This window comes from Solanum verrucosum, unplaced genomic scaffold (genome assembly GCF_900185275.1).
Source record: "Solanum verrucosum unplaced genomic scaffold, falcon-dt-bn FXZP01000261.1, whole genome shotgun sequence".
In the NCBI taxonomy this organism is placed as follows: Eukaryota; Viridiplantae; Streptophyta; class Magnoliopsida; order Solanales; family Solanaceae; genus Solanum; species Solanum verrucosum.
This window is the reverse complement of record NW_026019969.1, coordinates 6,979,060-6,994,823: the sequence shown is the minus strand read 5'-3', so window position 1 is coordinate 6,994,823 and position 15,764 is coordinate 6,979,060. Positions and strand designations below refer to the sequence as shown.

The 15,764-nt window shown below is 35.0% G+C and overlaps 1 protein-coding gene and 1 long non-coding RNA gene across 2 annotated transcripts; one reads left to right on the top strand and one right to left on the bottom strand.

Moving 5' to 3' along the window:
- Positions 1-119: 119 nt before the first annotated feature.
- On the bottom strand, positions 120-4,482 carry LOC125816770 (disease resistance protein RPV1-like). The gene is given in 6 exon segments (XM_049496389.1): positions 120-860; positions 954-1,901; positions 1,991-2,395; positions 2,559-3,293; positions 3,296-3,659; positions 3,993-4,482. Coding segments are annotated over 6 exon segments (3,618 nt in total). The 5' UTR covers positions 4,430-4,482; the 3' UTR covers positions 120-131.
- A 2,307-nt stretch (positions 4,483-6,789) lies between these two features.
- On the top strand, positions 6,790-15,257 carry LOC125816120 (uncharacterized). The gene is made up of 4 exons (XR_007442207.1): positions 6,790-6,959; positions 8,252-8,331; positions 13,219-13,334; positions 14,888-15,257. It is a non-coding gene; the product is annotated as an uncharacterized LOC125816120 (long non-coding RNA).
- Positions 15,258-15,764: the final 507 nt, after the last annotated feature.

The following is a 15,764-nucleotide window of genomic DNA, read 5'->3' as shown; positions in this document are numbered from 1 at the left end:
AAGTCCAACTCAGTACAAGTCTCCAAAGTTATCTTTGGAATCATCATGCCTTACATATAAACATAATTCTTATTTTGATATGCATTTTAGTGTGTATAATGAATGGTAATTGCCGATTAGTAATAAATTTCTTAGTTATAGTCTGACATATTTCTCTTAAGTGCCTTCTCCATAAATGGCTCATGAGCAGCACGTAAGGAACGATAAGTAGGAGGAAGACGGACAGAAAAAGTATCCTTTGAACTGGCATGTACCAAATTAACATCCCAAAATGGATTGACAATATCTCTCTCTGCACTTGCATCTTCACAGTCTGGTTTCCCTAGCACTTTTGTCTCTTCAACATGCACAATTTTGATCCCAAATTCCATAACTGTGATTCCATCCCCTGCGGTAACTGTGACCTCTATAACGTCATCACTGCTCAACTGATTCTCAAGTTTCCAATGGCTTAACCACATCATCCCTTCTCTCCCTCCCGGAACTCCATAGAACAAGGGCTGGTAAGACCATATCAGACTCTGAGTTGAGTTATTAACTGTGATGCATGGACAATCAAAAGTTGATTCATATGGTTTATTTTCCACTGGCCGGTAACGAAGTGGTCTTCCTTGAGCTTTGCGTATGGCAAGAGGAGAAATTCTTGGAGGTGGAGTTAGCAGTGGGGGACGGAGAATGCTCGGTGAGAGCCCAATTGTGGAACGCTTGTACACAATGCAAAAACTCAATCCTTCAATTCTGGAATTGCAAGTAGGTACTTTGAAGGATGCACTTGATTCTTTTGTGAACTTTGAGCTAAACCAAGAAGGAACTCTTTCACCTGTAAGAAAAGTGCTAAAGATGCCTGGTTGGTACAGTCCCTGCAAAAAAAGTAACTCATAAAACTTTTATATGCTCCTGTCTTCAATTCTATTGCAAGTAGATATTTGCAGGTATAGTTAGCAGGACGTTACCTGAAGAACAACTTTCTTTGTCTTCCTTGTTGGAGTCCACCCTTTACCGTGTATTCGGTAGTAGCTCAGTATATTAGATGTAAGATTGATCATGACATTGTTCATAGGGGCCAAGTTCCACAAGCCTAGCTTGGAAAGCATCTCTGCCTCAGTATTTCTCAAGGGCTCTAACTTGAAACTTCCATCTATTTCCACTAATTCAACACAATTTGAGACCAGCAAATTCTTCAGACTAGATGATTTAGATTGATATGATATTTTCTCTAACAAGCTGCAGTTAGTAACATTGAGATGTTCTATATTGGGAAGCCCTATGAGAGATTTGAGCTTTTCACAGCCTTCCACTTCTAGCTTCTGAAGTCTAGTAAGATAACTTATGCCCTTTGGTAGACTGCAAATTTTATTTTGGCTCAAATCTAAGTTTTGCAATAACGAGAGGCTATTGAAAGCAACTGGAAAAGTATCATCGGATAGATTACATTTAGCAAGACTCAAAGTAACCAAAGAATTGGGTAAACTAATGTGTGAAACTTTAGGACATATTGTCCCCTTGCACATCCAGGACCGCAGGAATCCATACCACGGTTGGACCTCTTCTGCAGTAGAAACCATTTGATGAACTGCAATTTCATCAGCATAGAGCTCTCTCAGTGAATCTACTTTATCTAGATCCATCGGTACATATTCAAGACTTGAGCAACCAGAGATATTTAGTGTGACCAGACATTTTAGCATGCAAATGCTATCTGGAAGTCTCTGCAGATTTTTGCAATTTTTGAGGTTCAACAGAACAAGTGATTCGAGACATCCAATGGTCTCATGAAGCTCAATTAAGCTTGTACAATATCGAAGGATCAATTTCTCAAGGTTGGGTAGTCCAGAGAAATCAGGTGTTCTTAGAAGCTCGTAGGAATGGCTGAGATCGAAAATCTTCAGATATTTAAGGAACTGAATGACAAAAGATAGAAATGAACACAAAGTTAGATAAAACTAAGTTTCTGCAACACCTTAAAGAATGAAACACATTATTAGCACACCTTGACTCCATGCCAAATTTTCATCAATCTGCTACGTTGTAATTCAATCACTACAAGGCTCTCCAGAGGAAAATCAATTGGCATGCATTCTAGTTGCAGCTCTGACCAGCGCAACCATCTTAATCTCTTAGGAAAAACATCAAAAGATCCTTGAAGCTCAATGTGATCGAACTGGAGCAGTCTTAACTTTTGCATTTTTTCAAACACAACAGTTTCCAGAACCAGCTCATTTGTGACTTCTTTGGCATCTGACAAATGCCATTGACCTCTCTGAGGATTAGGATAGTTGAGAAAGTTCTTTGTTTTGTGTTTCTTGAAATCAATGGGAGAAAAGCTTGATCTAATTATGTCATTTTCCTTGAGCATATCCATGTCAAGGATAATGCCCTGAATTGTTTGAGTGGCCTGTTCAGATAGAAGACAGAAAATGATGAATAAAGGCAAAGGTACTCATCTTCAACCCATTTCATTAAACTTAATGAGAACTATGTTGACTACTGAAACAACATGAATAACTCTAATCTCAACAAAGGATAAACTATCAGCCATATGAGACAGAATTCCTTACAAGGTTCTGGATTAAGACATTATAGGAATCCTTGGAGCGCCATAGTCTAGAGCGTTTCCCAGGCTCCATTGGTGATTCTTGGCGAACAATGTCTCTTCCCATATCTCGAATCATTTGATGCATAATCAACCTGTTAGACTCACTAATTTTTACAAAATTTCTGTCAACGAGATTCTCTATTCCAATTACAGTGTAAAAGTTACACCTATTGAGAATAGCTATTATTAAATCTCTGTCCTTCCCAATGAAAAAGCAAGCTAGGTGGAGAAACAAATTTTTATCATGATCATCCTCCAGAGATTCATAACTTATTGCTAATTTCTTGAGAATTTGATGATTCGGAATTGTTTCTAATTTCTGTATTGTACTTCTCCAAATATCTATGTTTCTTCCTGCCAAAGTAGCACCAAGAACTTCAAGTGCTAATGGAAGTCCTCCACAATGGATTGCTACTTGTTCTGAACACACTTCAAAACCTTTAATAGGACAATCTTGACCAAATGCATGCCAACTTAAGAGCTCAACTGATTCATCTCTATTCAAAGCTTCAAACTCGTAAAGCTTATGCACATCAAAAGGCCTAAGCAATCTCTTGTTCCTAGTTGTCACTATGACTTTACTTCCAGGGTATAACAAGTCCTTCATTTCCAGTAGAGCATCCAATTGGTCACGACTATCAACATCATCAAGAACAAGAAGGATTCTTTTACAACTTACAGCATCTCTCATCTCAGTCATTCCCTCGTCCACAGAAAACATAGGTTTCTTCTTTCTCTTGCAAATATCAGAAAGAAATTGCCTTTGAAGAGTAACAAAACCTTATGGTGTGTTGAATTTTCTCTAATGTTGGACAAAAAGCTGCTACCATCAAACTTACTATAGTTCAAATTATACACATACTTTGCCATTGTTGTCTTGCCTATTCCACCAATGCCACAGATAACAAGAGTGTCAACATCAGTAGATCCATCCTCTAGCCATGAGTTGATCTTTTCAACACGCCGTTCTATTCCAATCAGATGAGGGCAAATATACAGGACTGGCCTGCTCAGTTTATTCTCAACCACTTTAAGGATCTTCTGTGTGAATTTTGACTCATGTCTGAAATGTTTTAACAAAATGGAAAAGTAACCAACACAAAGTTATTCTGTGAGTTCGTGGAATCGAGAACTAAAGCATGCAACATGAATACTGGGAACACACTCCTAATAGAGTGTCCAGAAATTGTTATCAGAAAGACTTGAGATAAAGACATGTTAAGTTCATAAATGAAGGCAAATTATATTTAGCAATGTTAAGTTCCTCTCTCTTTCTAATAAGGATTGCTCCCTATCAAAAACAATTTGCTCCAACTCTAACAAAGTAGATACTTTTGCTTAAAATAAACTCATAATGAAACATTTCTCAAAGTGTATTTAAAGTTAATGAACTCACCCATCAGCTTGGTTCTGTAAGACCATTCCTCCCAAATCTGCAACTTGTTTGAGTGCTTCCTTCCATTTTCTAACCTTAGCTTCTTCATGCCTATCAAATGCTTCTCCAATTCTCCCCTTTTGTTTCCTAACATCAGAAGGATCCACATGGTAAAATATTGGCAGAACTGATCTCCTTTTACTACAATTCAAGATCATTACCAACTCATCAAGACACAAACTTGAAGACACATAATCATTTGAAAAGATTATAATTGAAATCCCTGATTCTTCAACACCCTTTTGTAATTTCAATTTGATTTCTTCTCCTCCCTCGTTTCCATCGCCACCTCTTAATGTTACAAAACCTGCTCCAGCTAGAGCTTCATAGAGATGATCTGCGAAAGTATTATTGCCTTTGAAACTCAAGAACACTTGAGACTTGAATTCACTAGCCATAGAGCAAAGCTCAAGAAACTGGAATTGAGGATCTTAGGCTAGCAAAATTCACAACCAGACAAGTCAATGTTTTCAACCAAAGAAAAAAACAAGACTTGCAGAATTGCTTTGGACCTCCATTTGTTTAATAGTAGTACAATGATTGAACCTCATAGTCAAAGTAACATCGTAATTGAATTTCTTAACTTCCTATTTTTTCTCCTAAAACATGAAAATTTACAAATTGAAAAAATTATCAAAATATTCTTAATTTCTTATACAATCTAGCAAATCATATCACATGAGCATCCATAAAGCACATATCTCCGTGTTCGTTTAGTAAATAATTTTTTGCTTTTATTAAAGTAACTAGTTTCTAGTGCCTCATGTAATGCAACAATCTCAAATAAATGTTATGATAATAATTTATAGAAAATTGAATTAAATAAATACTAATAGAGAAATATAAAAAAATAAACATAGAAAAAATAATAATAACATATGCATCCTTCTTAAGACTTTAATCATAACATTATATAAATGAAAAAAGAAATACAAAATTGGTACATAATTTTCCAAGTTTTTGTCGACACCTTCTCTCATATCCAATCAAAATTCAAAAGTCTTCTCCATCGAGTCAAACTAAAGCATGAATCAATTAGAAAAATTATTTTATTTTCGTAAAGTGATAAATAATCAGACTAAGGTAGATATATCATATACTTAGATGTTGATGGCTTCACTACTTTAACAATAAAATGAAAAAGATAATTTTGGATGTGAGTTTCATGAAACAAAAAAGATGAATTTATATAGATAAAGATAGAGGAATACCAAAAGACATCATAAAATTTTAAATTAAATACTATTTGAAGGTTTCAAAGGGCCAAAATAGATAAAACAGAGCAACTTTAAGATTATTATATATATGCAACGAACCTCCATTAAAATCTGGAAAGTATCCTCCTTTGAACACATGAACTCTCCATTTACTCAATGTAATAATTGATTATCACTAATATTTAAACATGTAATTAACTAAATATTTATAATATTTTAATCTAGTATAGGGGGAAAATGATATTTCAAATTTCAACTACTTTTATTCCCACTTTTTAGTAATATATATATTTCTATCTATATAGATATGTGAAGACGACCAACGACCAGTGGCAAAAGGGATATTAAATCAAATATACAAGGGCAAATTATAACTACTATACTAAAATTTGTTGATATCCGTGCACTCATGCTCAAATCAAGGCTCTATTTTTTTTTTTGTAAAAATTAGGCAAATGACATAGTATAAGAAAGAAATTACTTCCTTTCCCTACTCTTTCATTAATTACCAAAAATCCCTCTTTTTAGTGTTTTTCGGATACATAATATAGCAGTGTGGATACTTAATATAGCAGCGCGGATACTTTAATTAATAACGGGCGGATACTTAAATTATTAAGTTGTTAGCAACACGAATACTTAATTAACGGGCGGATGCATAATATAGCAGCGCGGATACTTTAATTAATAACGGACGGATACTTAAATTATTAAGTTGTTAGCAGCACGGATACTTAATTAACGGGCGGATGCATAATATAGCAGCGCGGATACTTTAATTAATAACGGGCGGATACTTAAACTAATAAAGTATCCGGTTAAGTTGAATTGGGGGAAAATAAGGGATTTTTGTATTTTAGTAAAGGAGTAGGGAAATATTGAGAATAGGTAAAGAAGTGTTGTGTATTTAAGTAACTTTTCCTTTTTTTTAATACTCTAGAAGCATCTACATCTTTCTCCACTCTTCCAATGAAAATAAATAAATATCTCATTTGCATCAGTTTTCTTAGATTTTCAAGACTAAACGGTTGAGAGTGTTTCCAGGTATGTTTTATTCACATTTTTGCTTAAATCTCTTCGGTTAACTTTTTCAATTTTCAATTTTGAGTGATCATTTCTTTTTTCTTGCTCTTAATCAGTCCTTTTCAAATATTCAAAGATGGCTTCTGTTCACTTTCTTAATTGGATATTACAACCCTAGGTCGTTCCAAAAATATGAATTGATAAAAAAAAATCAGAACTGTGTGTTTTCTTCTATCTTCTATTTTCTTAAAATTATCTCTCTTAGATTATGGATAATTGAGATTTCTATGTTCTGTTGTGCTCGTGTTTAATGGTATAACAGAGCCTTCATCTTTAGTATTGAGACACTCATTTTTCTATTATATAGAAGGGTGAAGACGACCAGGACGACCAAGGGCAATTCTGAAAAATTTGATATAATTGAAGGGCAAAATAGTAAATGTCTGGCTATTACCGTAGAAGCATCTTTTAATTTTCAATTGTTCTTTAAAAAAGATAATAATTTCACTCCATGATATTTTCAAGTTGGAGACTGAAACTGTCTCTTTCATTCTGGGAGCTTCCAGAGTTCTTCCATTAGAGGACACACATATATACTCTATAAACGTTCGTTTCATTTTCCAATAGAAGAGAGGAGTACTATGCCAATTCTCCTTAAATAAATTTAAAGAATTTCTTGCAATTTAAGGTATGGTTTCCTCTCAATTTCCGCTCAAATCTTCTTCTCGAAATTTCTTAGTTGATGTTGTAGGTTGGAATTTTGGGTTGAGAAAACCTGAAACTGAAATTTTGGGTTGAGGAGAAGTAGGATTTTCCTTGCTATTTTCTCAGTTGTAATTGATGTTGTTTTGCTAGCAGACAAAAAAAGATTTCTTCCTAAGTTATTATAATCTCTTTCAGATTTCAAGATACTCTTTCAATTCTCTTCATCTCCGCAGTTGAATGGTACATTTTCATGTATTTTTTCTTTCAACTTTTTTCATGTTTGCAGAGAGACGATTGATTTATCCTTTTTTTTTTAATCTTCTTATATTCTAGATAATACTTTTTCAGTTCATTCAACTTCTTAGTTGGTGATCTACGAAAAAAAAAACTTCTTAGTTGGGTGTTGATTGTTTCAGTTCTACTCCTCATTCAATATTTGTCCAACTTTTATTTTATTTTTTCTGTTAATCTGTATGAGGGCTTTATTATCTTATCTAAATTGATTTTTGTAATTAGATAGAGTTAAGCATGCGATAGAAGAGGTTAGTGTGGAAGTTGGAACTTTGAATTTACATTTCCATAAATTTAGCGATAAAATAAATTACAAAGTGTCTATCTTGATTAATGAAAGAAAAATTCAAAGCAAGTACTAGCTACTAAGTAGGAGAGCATTTGCTTAAGGGCAGAACATACCATTACATTGGATGTTTATTTTTTTAATTTTTAACTTTTATATTGCATAATGAAACTAAATGAAGATTTTCCAAGCACATATGAAAATAGGTTATGATTGGATTGAATAGATCTGATCAAAGACTTAGACAACTCTAGATTATAATTTTTTTCTTAAAAAAATTTAAACAAGAAAAATAACAAGAAGGCTTCTTAATTGGTATATGTAGTTATCTTTTTCTTTTCTAATACAACAACTGATGCTCATTTAATTTGTTATGATTTGCGGAGAGTAAAGAAGTTTGAATGATCATATATTGTGATGTGGTTTGTTAAGTGATGAAAATATTATGAACTTTTTTCACTCATTACATAGTAATGAAAAATGCTATTTAATATCATATAATTTTATCGAAATGACTGGTAAAGAGAGTGCTAATAGCTTTTTATGATTAATATCATCGAGGCAGTGTTGAGATTAATATTGACATATCATAAAGATAGGTAAGAATAATGTGTGTTCAATTTGTTTTATCGTATTACTACCATAACCATTTATGAATAATATTCTCCTATTTGTATAATTTCAAACAAATCATAAAGGAGTTGCAGGGAGCTATAATGATTTCTTCAGCTTTCCAAACAATTCTTGGATACAGTGGGCTGGTGCCAGTATAACTTTGGTAAGAAATTCTTGTCCGACATTTATATGTATTCTTCTCTGTTGGCATGCTATGCTACAAATATATGCATTCATAATTATGCAACTAATATTTGAAACCTCATGGATACTTATTGAGTAATTAATTTTGTTGCTTATTTGGTCTTTACATTATGATATATTGTTTCATGGCATTATCAGCTTGATTCTCAGTTAAGACATTTCTCTTCACTCTATTATACTGATCAAATTTTACAAGTAGATATATTAGTACGATCTATGTACATTTTGTTTTTTCTGTTATATAGGTATACCCTACAGACATTCGTCAGTGCTAAAACTAGCAATATTATATGATGTTGGATTGTATTAGAGAAAATATGAATTTAGATTTAATTATATAGAATGGAGTGTTCTTTTGTGTGCTAATCATCGACAACAATAACCTGTGCACAATTCATTAGTAGAGACCTTAAATTTACGACTCTTTTTTTATTACATTGTTTCTTCTCATGGTCATCCTTCCCTACATGAAATCCTTTTGATTTCCCTTTCTGTGTTGTGGTTTTCGTTCTAACATTCTTCAAGCTCTCGCGATAAGCTGGCAATGCTTCCTTATAGCCCATGTTATGCAACAAAATTACATCGAACTCTTCCGAATGAACTGTGAATTTTGTATAAACTATAGCTTGCTTGCTATTTCTTTCTTCTTCTAAAATCCTTTTCATCTCTATGAGGATTTTTTCTCCCTCTCGGGCCTATAAGTGAAGTCTCTTCCTCATCCCTTTTCTCTATTTGAGTTGCTGTTAAACCACTTTGTCCTTTTTTTCTCCTGAGGCAGCAAGTAATTGATAACATTATTGCCCAAAAACTTATTATTATTAAGGAGGAATTCCCTTGCTTCTTCCACTCCTTCCCTAAAGTTTCAAATCGGGTGTCCATTGTTATATATATACAAAAGGGCTTACAGGGGAGTCCGAGAACCCATCGACAAGATTATTTATGCTATTCGATGAACTAATCGAGGAGTAAGTACCATTACAAACTAAAAGGCCTTGTTCATAGGAGGAATTATGATCATTGGAAATACTAACCAACTTTGGATCAATTAGGTAACCACTACTTTCAATGACAATTCAAGTAGTACATCACTCTTAGAAAATATGTTGAAGTCTTATTTTTATATTTTATAATTTTATTGTCATTAATGTCTTAGTTGCTCGGACTCTTCACGTTTAGTGTCGCACCAATGTTGAGATGATGTGGGTGATCTGGTCAATCGATTTGGGTACTTTGACCAAATTCAAGGGAGAAATTCTGGATAAATTCAAAAAAAAAATGTAATCAAAACAAAAACTAAGGTGAAAGTCTAGAGAATGAAATACCTTGTATATATAAATTTCTATTGTCACTCCCTTTCCATATAAATTTATATTATCAACCCAAGTTTTCCACATAATATCTCATAATTTAGGTTTTATTACTCTATTTGTATTATTATTAGTCAAATCTTTGCACCCGTATCCCTACATGGATCAGTATCCCTGAATCTTAAAATTTAGATCATAGAATATCCGACCTATGGATCGCACCTGTATCAAACACCCGCAATGTTCAAGCAACTTAGATTAATGTAACTAACTAAGTTGAATCAGATATATAGAAAAAAAAATTCTATCTCTTCTTATTGTTCACTTGACACTTGTGATCAATTGTAATGACCCTCTTGGTCATTTTTGTGTCTTGCCTTCTGTGTGTCGTTTAGAGCGTTCCTATAGCGACCCCAAGTCATTTACGACTTGCCGGGACTGACAGTTCGGTCACCTGGTCGTTCGTTTGGTCTTGGTGTGAGTTTTTTGTGTTTTGGAGGTTTTGAACCTTGAACGATCATTTTTGATCAAAAGTTCAAGAAGATGACATCGGAATCTAATTCTGACGATCTCATCAGCTCCGAAAGGGTCATTTTAGGCTAGTAGCACGGTCGACATGACTCCCGAGGTTTTCAGTGTGAGTCGGTGTGATTAGGCGTTTTAGCCTCTGAATTTTGGCTTAAGTTTGACTTTGGTCAACATTTTGAGTAAACGCGCTCGGATGAGAATTCCGTCAGTGCGGTTAGCTCCGGAATGTTGAGTTTGGTCTAAATTGACCCTTCTTTTGTGTCCCGAGGTTTTCGATATCTTTCCGAGCCCTTTTGTGGGTTTTGACTTAAAATGGCCTTTGGAAGTGGGACCCACTTTTTATCGAAATGACCTCTGATGGAAATTTTGACTGCGCCGTTGAGTCTGGAATATCGAATTTGGTATGATTGCATATCTCGTTTGCGTGCACGGGGTTCCGAACGAGATCGGAGTACCCCGTCGGGGTTTTTAGTTTTGGAAAAATTGCAGAAAATCTGCAATATAATGCAGATTTTCAGCAACAATTCCAAAACTTCAAACTCTCTTAACTCTCTCATTTCTCAACTGATTTGGGCGATTCAAAAGGCTAAGTTGTGAGATTTTTCGAGGGCAACGCGTTGGTGAGCTCGGATAGTGGTTTGGGGTTCCCGTTTGAGGTAATTTCGCGAAAAACCTGACTGATGTACTGTTTTCGAGTCCTTGTTTTTGGAATTTTTGTTTTGGTCATATCTCACTCATTTTAGCTCGGTTTTGGGTGCTTCAAAGTCCCACATGTTGAGAATTGTCGTGACTTCGTTGTAGAGTGTTTAAAGAGTGCTGGGCACCTTTTGATTTTCGTTTATTTCGATTTTGGACTGCTGCTGTAGGGTTTCTTTTAGTAGATTAAAGTGGGTTTTCTTGCTTGTTGGTTTTTGCTGTGTTTTGAGCCTCAGATTGTGTTCCATTTTGGAACACAAGTTTGGAGTGTTGTTTAGGGTCTCTTGACGGAGTCAAATTCGGACAGTTCGATGCGGGTCCCACGATTCCCGTTTTGACTCCAAAATTTACCCGTCTCTGTTTGTTGTGATTTTGGTGTCTAAATGACCATAGTAACGTTGTGACTCTATTTTTGATAGCGGGGCAGCGTTTTGAGACTGTTCGGAAAGGAAAAACTTCGGTAAAGTGATTTGGAGAGCGCGCGATTGGCCTTAAGGTAGGCTACGGCTTTCCTTTATTTTAGATTGAGCTTAATTGTGTAAAAACATGTCGATTGGAGTGAATTGGGGGTGGATACTAGTTTACTACCTTACTTTGATTAGATACCTTATGTTAGGATCGATTGGCCACATTTCGGGTATAGTATCATGTTATCCGGTTTAGTAGAGTTGCATGTCTATGTGCTAAACGTTATTGTATACTTGTATGCTTTGTATTGTATGCCTTAGTCTAGGTTAGGCTAGCATTGCCTTAGACTTATGACCCGTGTGGGCTGGATAGCCTTGACTTTCTGCCGATGTCGTTCGGATGACTTAGCTCCTTGTAGACTAGAATAGCAGACTTGAGTCTGATAGTTTGAGCCTTAGATTAGGCGTTATCGCTACTTGTTGCACTTCTGTATCTTCTCCCTCTTATTCTGCGGTTCCGACGCATTCTCGAAGGTTTAGTGCATCACCAGAGGTGTGGGATTGAGATAGTATAGGCTTGGAGCCTTTTCTGTGATTTCTTAGAGTGGACGGCGTTCCACGATGGTTGTTGTGGGATTGGATCCTATTGGAGATACCATCACCCTCGGGGTCGTTCTTTCTAGCTGGGCTGGGAACGTATCGTTGGCTGGGTAGACTCGGTGATATCGGCGATCGCCCCCGGGCCTCTCTTTCTAGCTGGGCTGGGAGTGTGCTGCTGGCTAGGTGTCCCCGGGTCGCTCTTTCTAGCTGGGCTGGGAGCTGACTGCACGATAGGACGACTCGCGATATCTACCTCACTCACGGGTCCCTCTTTCTAGCTGGGCTGGGAGCGGACTGTTTGGTTTGGTGCCCCCTAGGGTCACTCTTTCTAGCTGGGCTGGGAGTGCACTGGTTGGGTGGAGTCTGATGGATTATCTTAGTTACTTTGGGCTGGTAGCCTAAATTTTCTTCTTTCTCAGTAGACTTAGCTTTTCCATGTACCTGTCGAGCTTATGGGGGTTCGTTCAGGTTTTATTTAAACTTGTGCACGAGTGTACCTTCTGGGCTTATGGGGGTCCAGTTAGGTTTAGTCTAGTTGTACTTAGTTTGTTTCTGGTATGCTCGTGTGCTTTCTTTTCATATTCGCTTTGACCTCTCTGTGTCTAGATTCTATCCTTTCTTACTGTTTTTACCCTTTTTGCTCAGTCGGCCTTTGATGCCTACTGAGTACCTGTTGTGTTGGTACTCATGCTACGCTCTGCATCTATTTCGTGATGCAGGTCCCAGTACCAGTTACCAGCGGTGATTAGTTCCAGCCTCCTTTTGCAGTTGTGATTCGGAGACGAGGGCGAGCACTTGACGTTTTGGGGTTTGTTCTGTCTCCTTCTTTTGATTTAGCTAGTCTTGTTGCCTTTGAGACACGCTCTGTTGTGGTCCACTTTTGGAACTTGTACTCTTTATCAGATAGCTCTGTACTAGTGACTTCCAGGTTCTCGGAGGGATTTCTGTATATATTTATTTTGGGTTGCTTCCGCTTTGTTATCCTTGTTTAGATTATTGTTTTCGCTAGTTTCTGCCCTTTTGCTCATTGCTTAATGTTCTGGGTTTCGGGTTGGCTTACCTACTGGTAGGGTATAGTAGGTGCCATCATGACTCAAGAAATCGGGTCGTGACATCAATTTAATCCAGTATATATTCTTAGCTTGTTATTGATTATATACTTAGCTTGTTGTTGATTATTTCCTTGGAGGTATGAGTGGCTGATAGGTCTAGATGTGCTTCATGGAATTGTGTCTTGATGCATTTAATCTTATTAACATTATAGTATCTTAAATAGTCATTGATGCATTTTGATTTCGTGTTTTGCAGGTTAAATAGGATGGAATAGGACATGAGCTTGCTCTCTCATCAGTATTTGTAGTGTTGTCTGTTTATCAGCGTACAAGATTTATGAATACATACTTTTTTGTGGAAGTGATATCAAGGTAATATGCTCTGACCTTAGTCTACTATGGACTTTTATGTGTTTTTGATTGCTTGTTATAGTGGAAATTCCTTCATGTAGTTTTTGGCATTTTTTTGGGTTCTTTTCTGGTGGAGATCTTTGCCTGATACTTACTTTTACCTAATTTAGCAAGCTTATAAAATAATAGCATGTGGTTTTATATGCTTTCGCTTACTCCGTTGTCTATTACGTTCTTCATGTTTTCTATTGGATATCTATCAAGATTGCGAAACTATATATACAAGGACCATTATTAGCTAATCAATCTTAACTTTAAGTGGTTGGTCTCCTGCTAGAGAGCATCACAACAAAGGCAATCGCTTTCTTGAATAAATGTTATAATTTCTATATGGTAGGTACTAGCTGGGCTTTAAGTTATGCAAATTAAATTTCATGAAAACAAATCTGAGGTTCAATAAAATCCTATTTGCTTACCAAAATATTAATACTCCTACTTAAGCTTTAAGTAAATAGGAATATAATGTTAATATCTCAAATGCAGTGCTCTTTGTTTTTTCATCATTTTCTCGTGGTAAGAACATGGTTAATATTTTTTCTCTTACACTTTAGATTATTTATATGCTTAATTGGTAGTGTTTGGTGGAGCACTATTTGTTAAGGTGTTCATGATACTTAGTCACTTTGCCTATACATATGTGTGTCTTTGCTTATTGAATAGCATCCAAACGCTGATACGGTCTATTTTTATTTATTTTTTGGTTAGGTTAGCTAAGTGTTGTCTGATGTTATGCTACTGAATTAGGAGTTACAATTGCTTGACCTCTTCTCACTCTTGCTATATCTATTAGAATATAAAGCTTTTTGACATCTTCTTTATTACACATTTTGTGTTTTTTTTCTCAAGAAACTTGTGTTTTCTGGTGCTTTTATCCTTAAGCTTGTTCAATATGCTCAAATTAAATGCTTATTAGACACTGAAATATCAATGTTCATCCAGAAGTTGTGCATGTAATTTTTTCTCTTCTTGATCAGATTGAAGAACTGCGAGGTTTAGATTGATACTTCTCTAATTGTAAATTAATGAAAGGATTATACTATGTTGAAACCTAATCTCGCCATATAGTAACTGTATTTGGGTTCTAAGTATTTTCGAGTTTCATTAGTCACTTTACTCCTCCCGTCTGTTTGCACCATTTGATGAAGTTTTGTACCCCTTTATTTCTTTGACAGTTTAAATTCTAGCCTAAGTCTTGAGTACTTCCTGTGACAAAGAAGATGAGATTATTACTGATTCATCTTCATTCTAAGTCTAGAGTACTTCTTGTGACAAAGAAGACGAGGTTATTACCAATTCATCTTCATTTCAATTTTCATATGAACTATTTCTGGAGTGTATGTTTATGTGCTTTTTTTTGTTTTATTCCTCAGTCACCTGCACTTCTTACCTCCATAGAATTTTTTGTTGGAGTGGTGCTTTGTCTTCTTTGTTGCTTGTTGCATTTTAGATTGAAACTTGATGGAAAGATGAAATAATCTTTGTCTGAAACTATTAAATTGGCAATGCATTAACAGAAGCAGCACAGGGTAGGCTGAAGAGATGGATTGGGCTATAGTACATGCCACATGTAAACCAATGCAAGCTGAAGTATATAGAATGAACCTATCAGGTGCAGTGTATTTTATTTGGCAAGAGAGCAACTATAGAATTTTTCAGTATAAGGAGATGACCACAGAGGTGATCATCAGAAACATCATACTAGAAATTCATTATAGAGGGACTGGCTGAATTTATGCTTAGATTTAATTTTTATCTATAGTATAGTAGAATAGTGGTTATTTATTTAAGGTAGATGAGCTTTGAGATTGGGATTATGTCCATGTCTTGAGTTTCAAATCTGTACATATTGACATATCTGGTAATAAAAATTACAGTTACCAAAAAGTATTTGTCTGAATTGAACATGATATTTTTACCATTCATTGATCTTTTAAATTTGAACCTTGACTTTCTAGAATTATTGAAATTAGACATTTCATCCTCATTTCAAATGTAACAAGTGATTTTGATTAAAGACGGTCCAGAAGTAAGCTGTGACATCAAATAGTCTTCGCTATTCTTTATTTTTATGACAATTCTTCATATTTTTCTATTAAAAATTACACTATATAAATATAATTTAAAATTATTTTATGATAATTCTTCATATTTTACAATTAAAAAATTGCACTATAAAAATATAATTAAAATATTATATTATAAATATAGTGTAATTTTTATGTTTATTTATATTTTGATTTTCATAAATTCTCTTTTACTTTAACAAACTAAGATGAAAATTCTATTTTTAGGTAAATAAGAACAAGAATTTATTTTTAAATATATACGGTAGCATCATGGGAATGCGCACAAATAATTTGAAAGTTTAATTTTTAAAAATGCATAACTAAT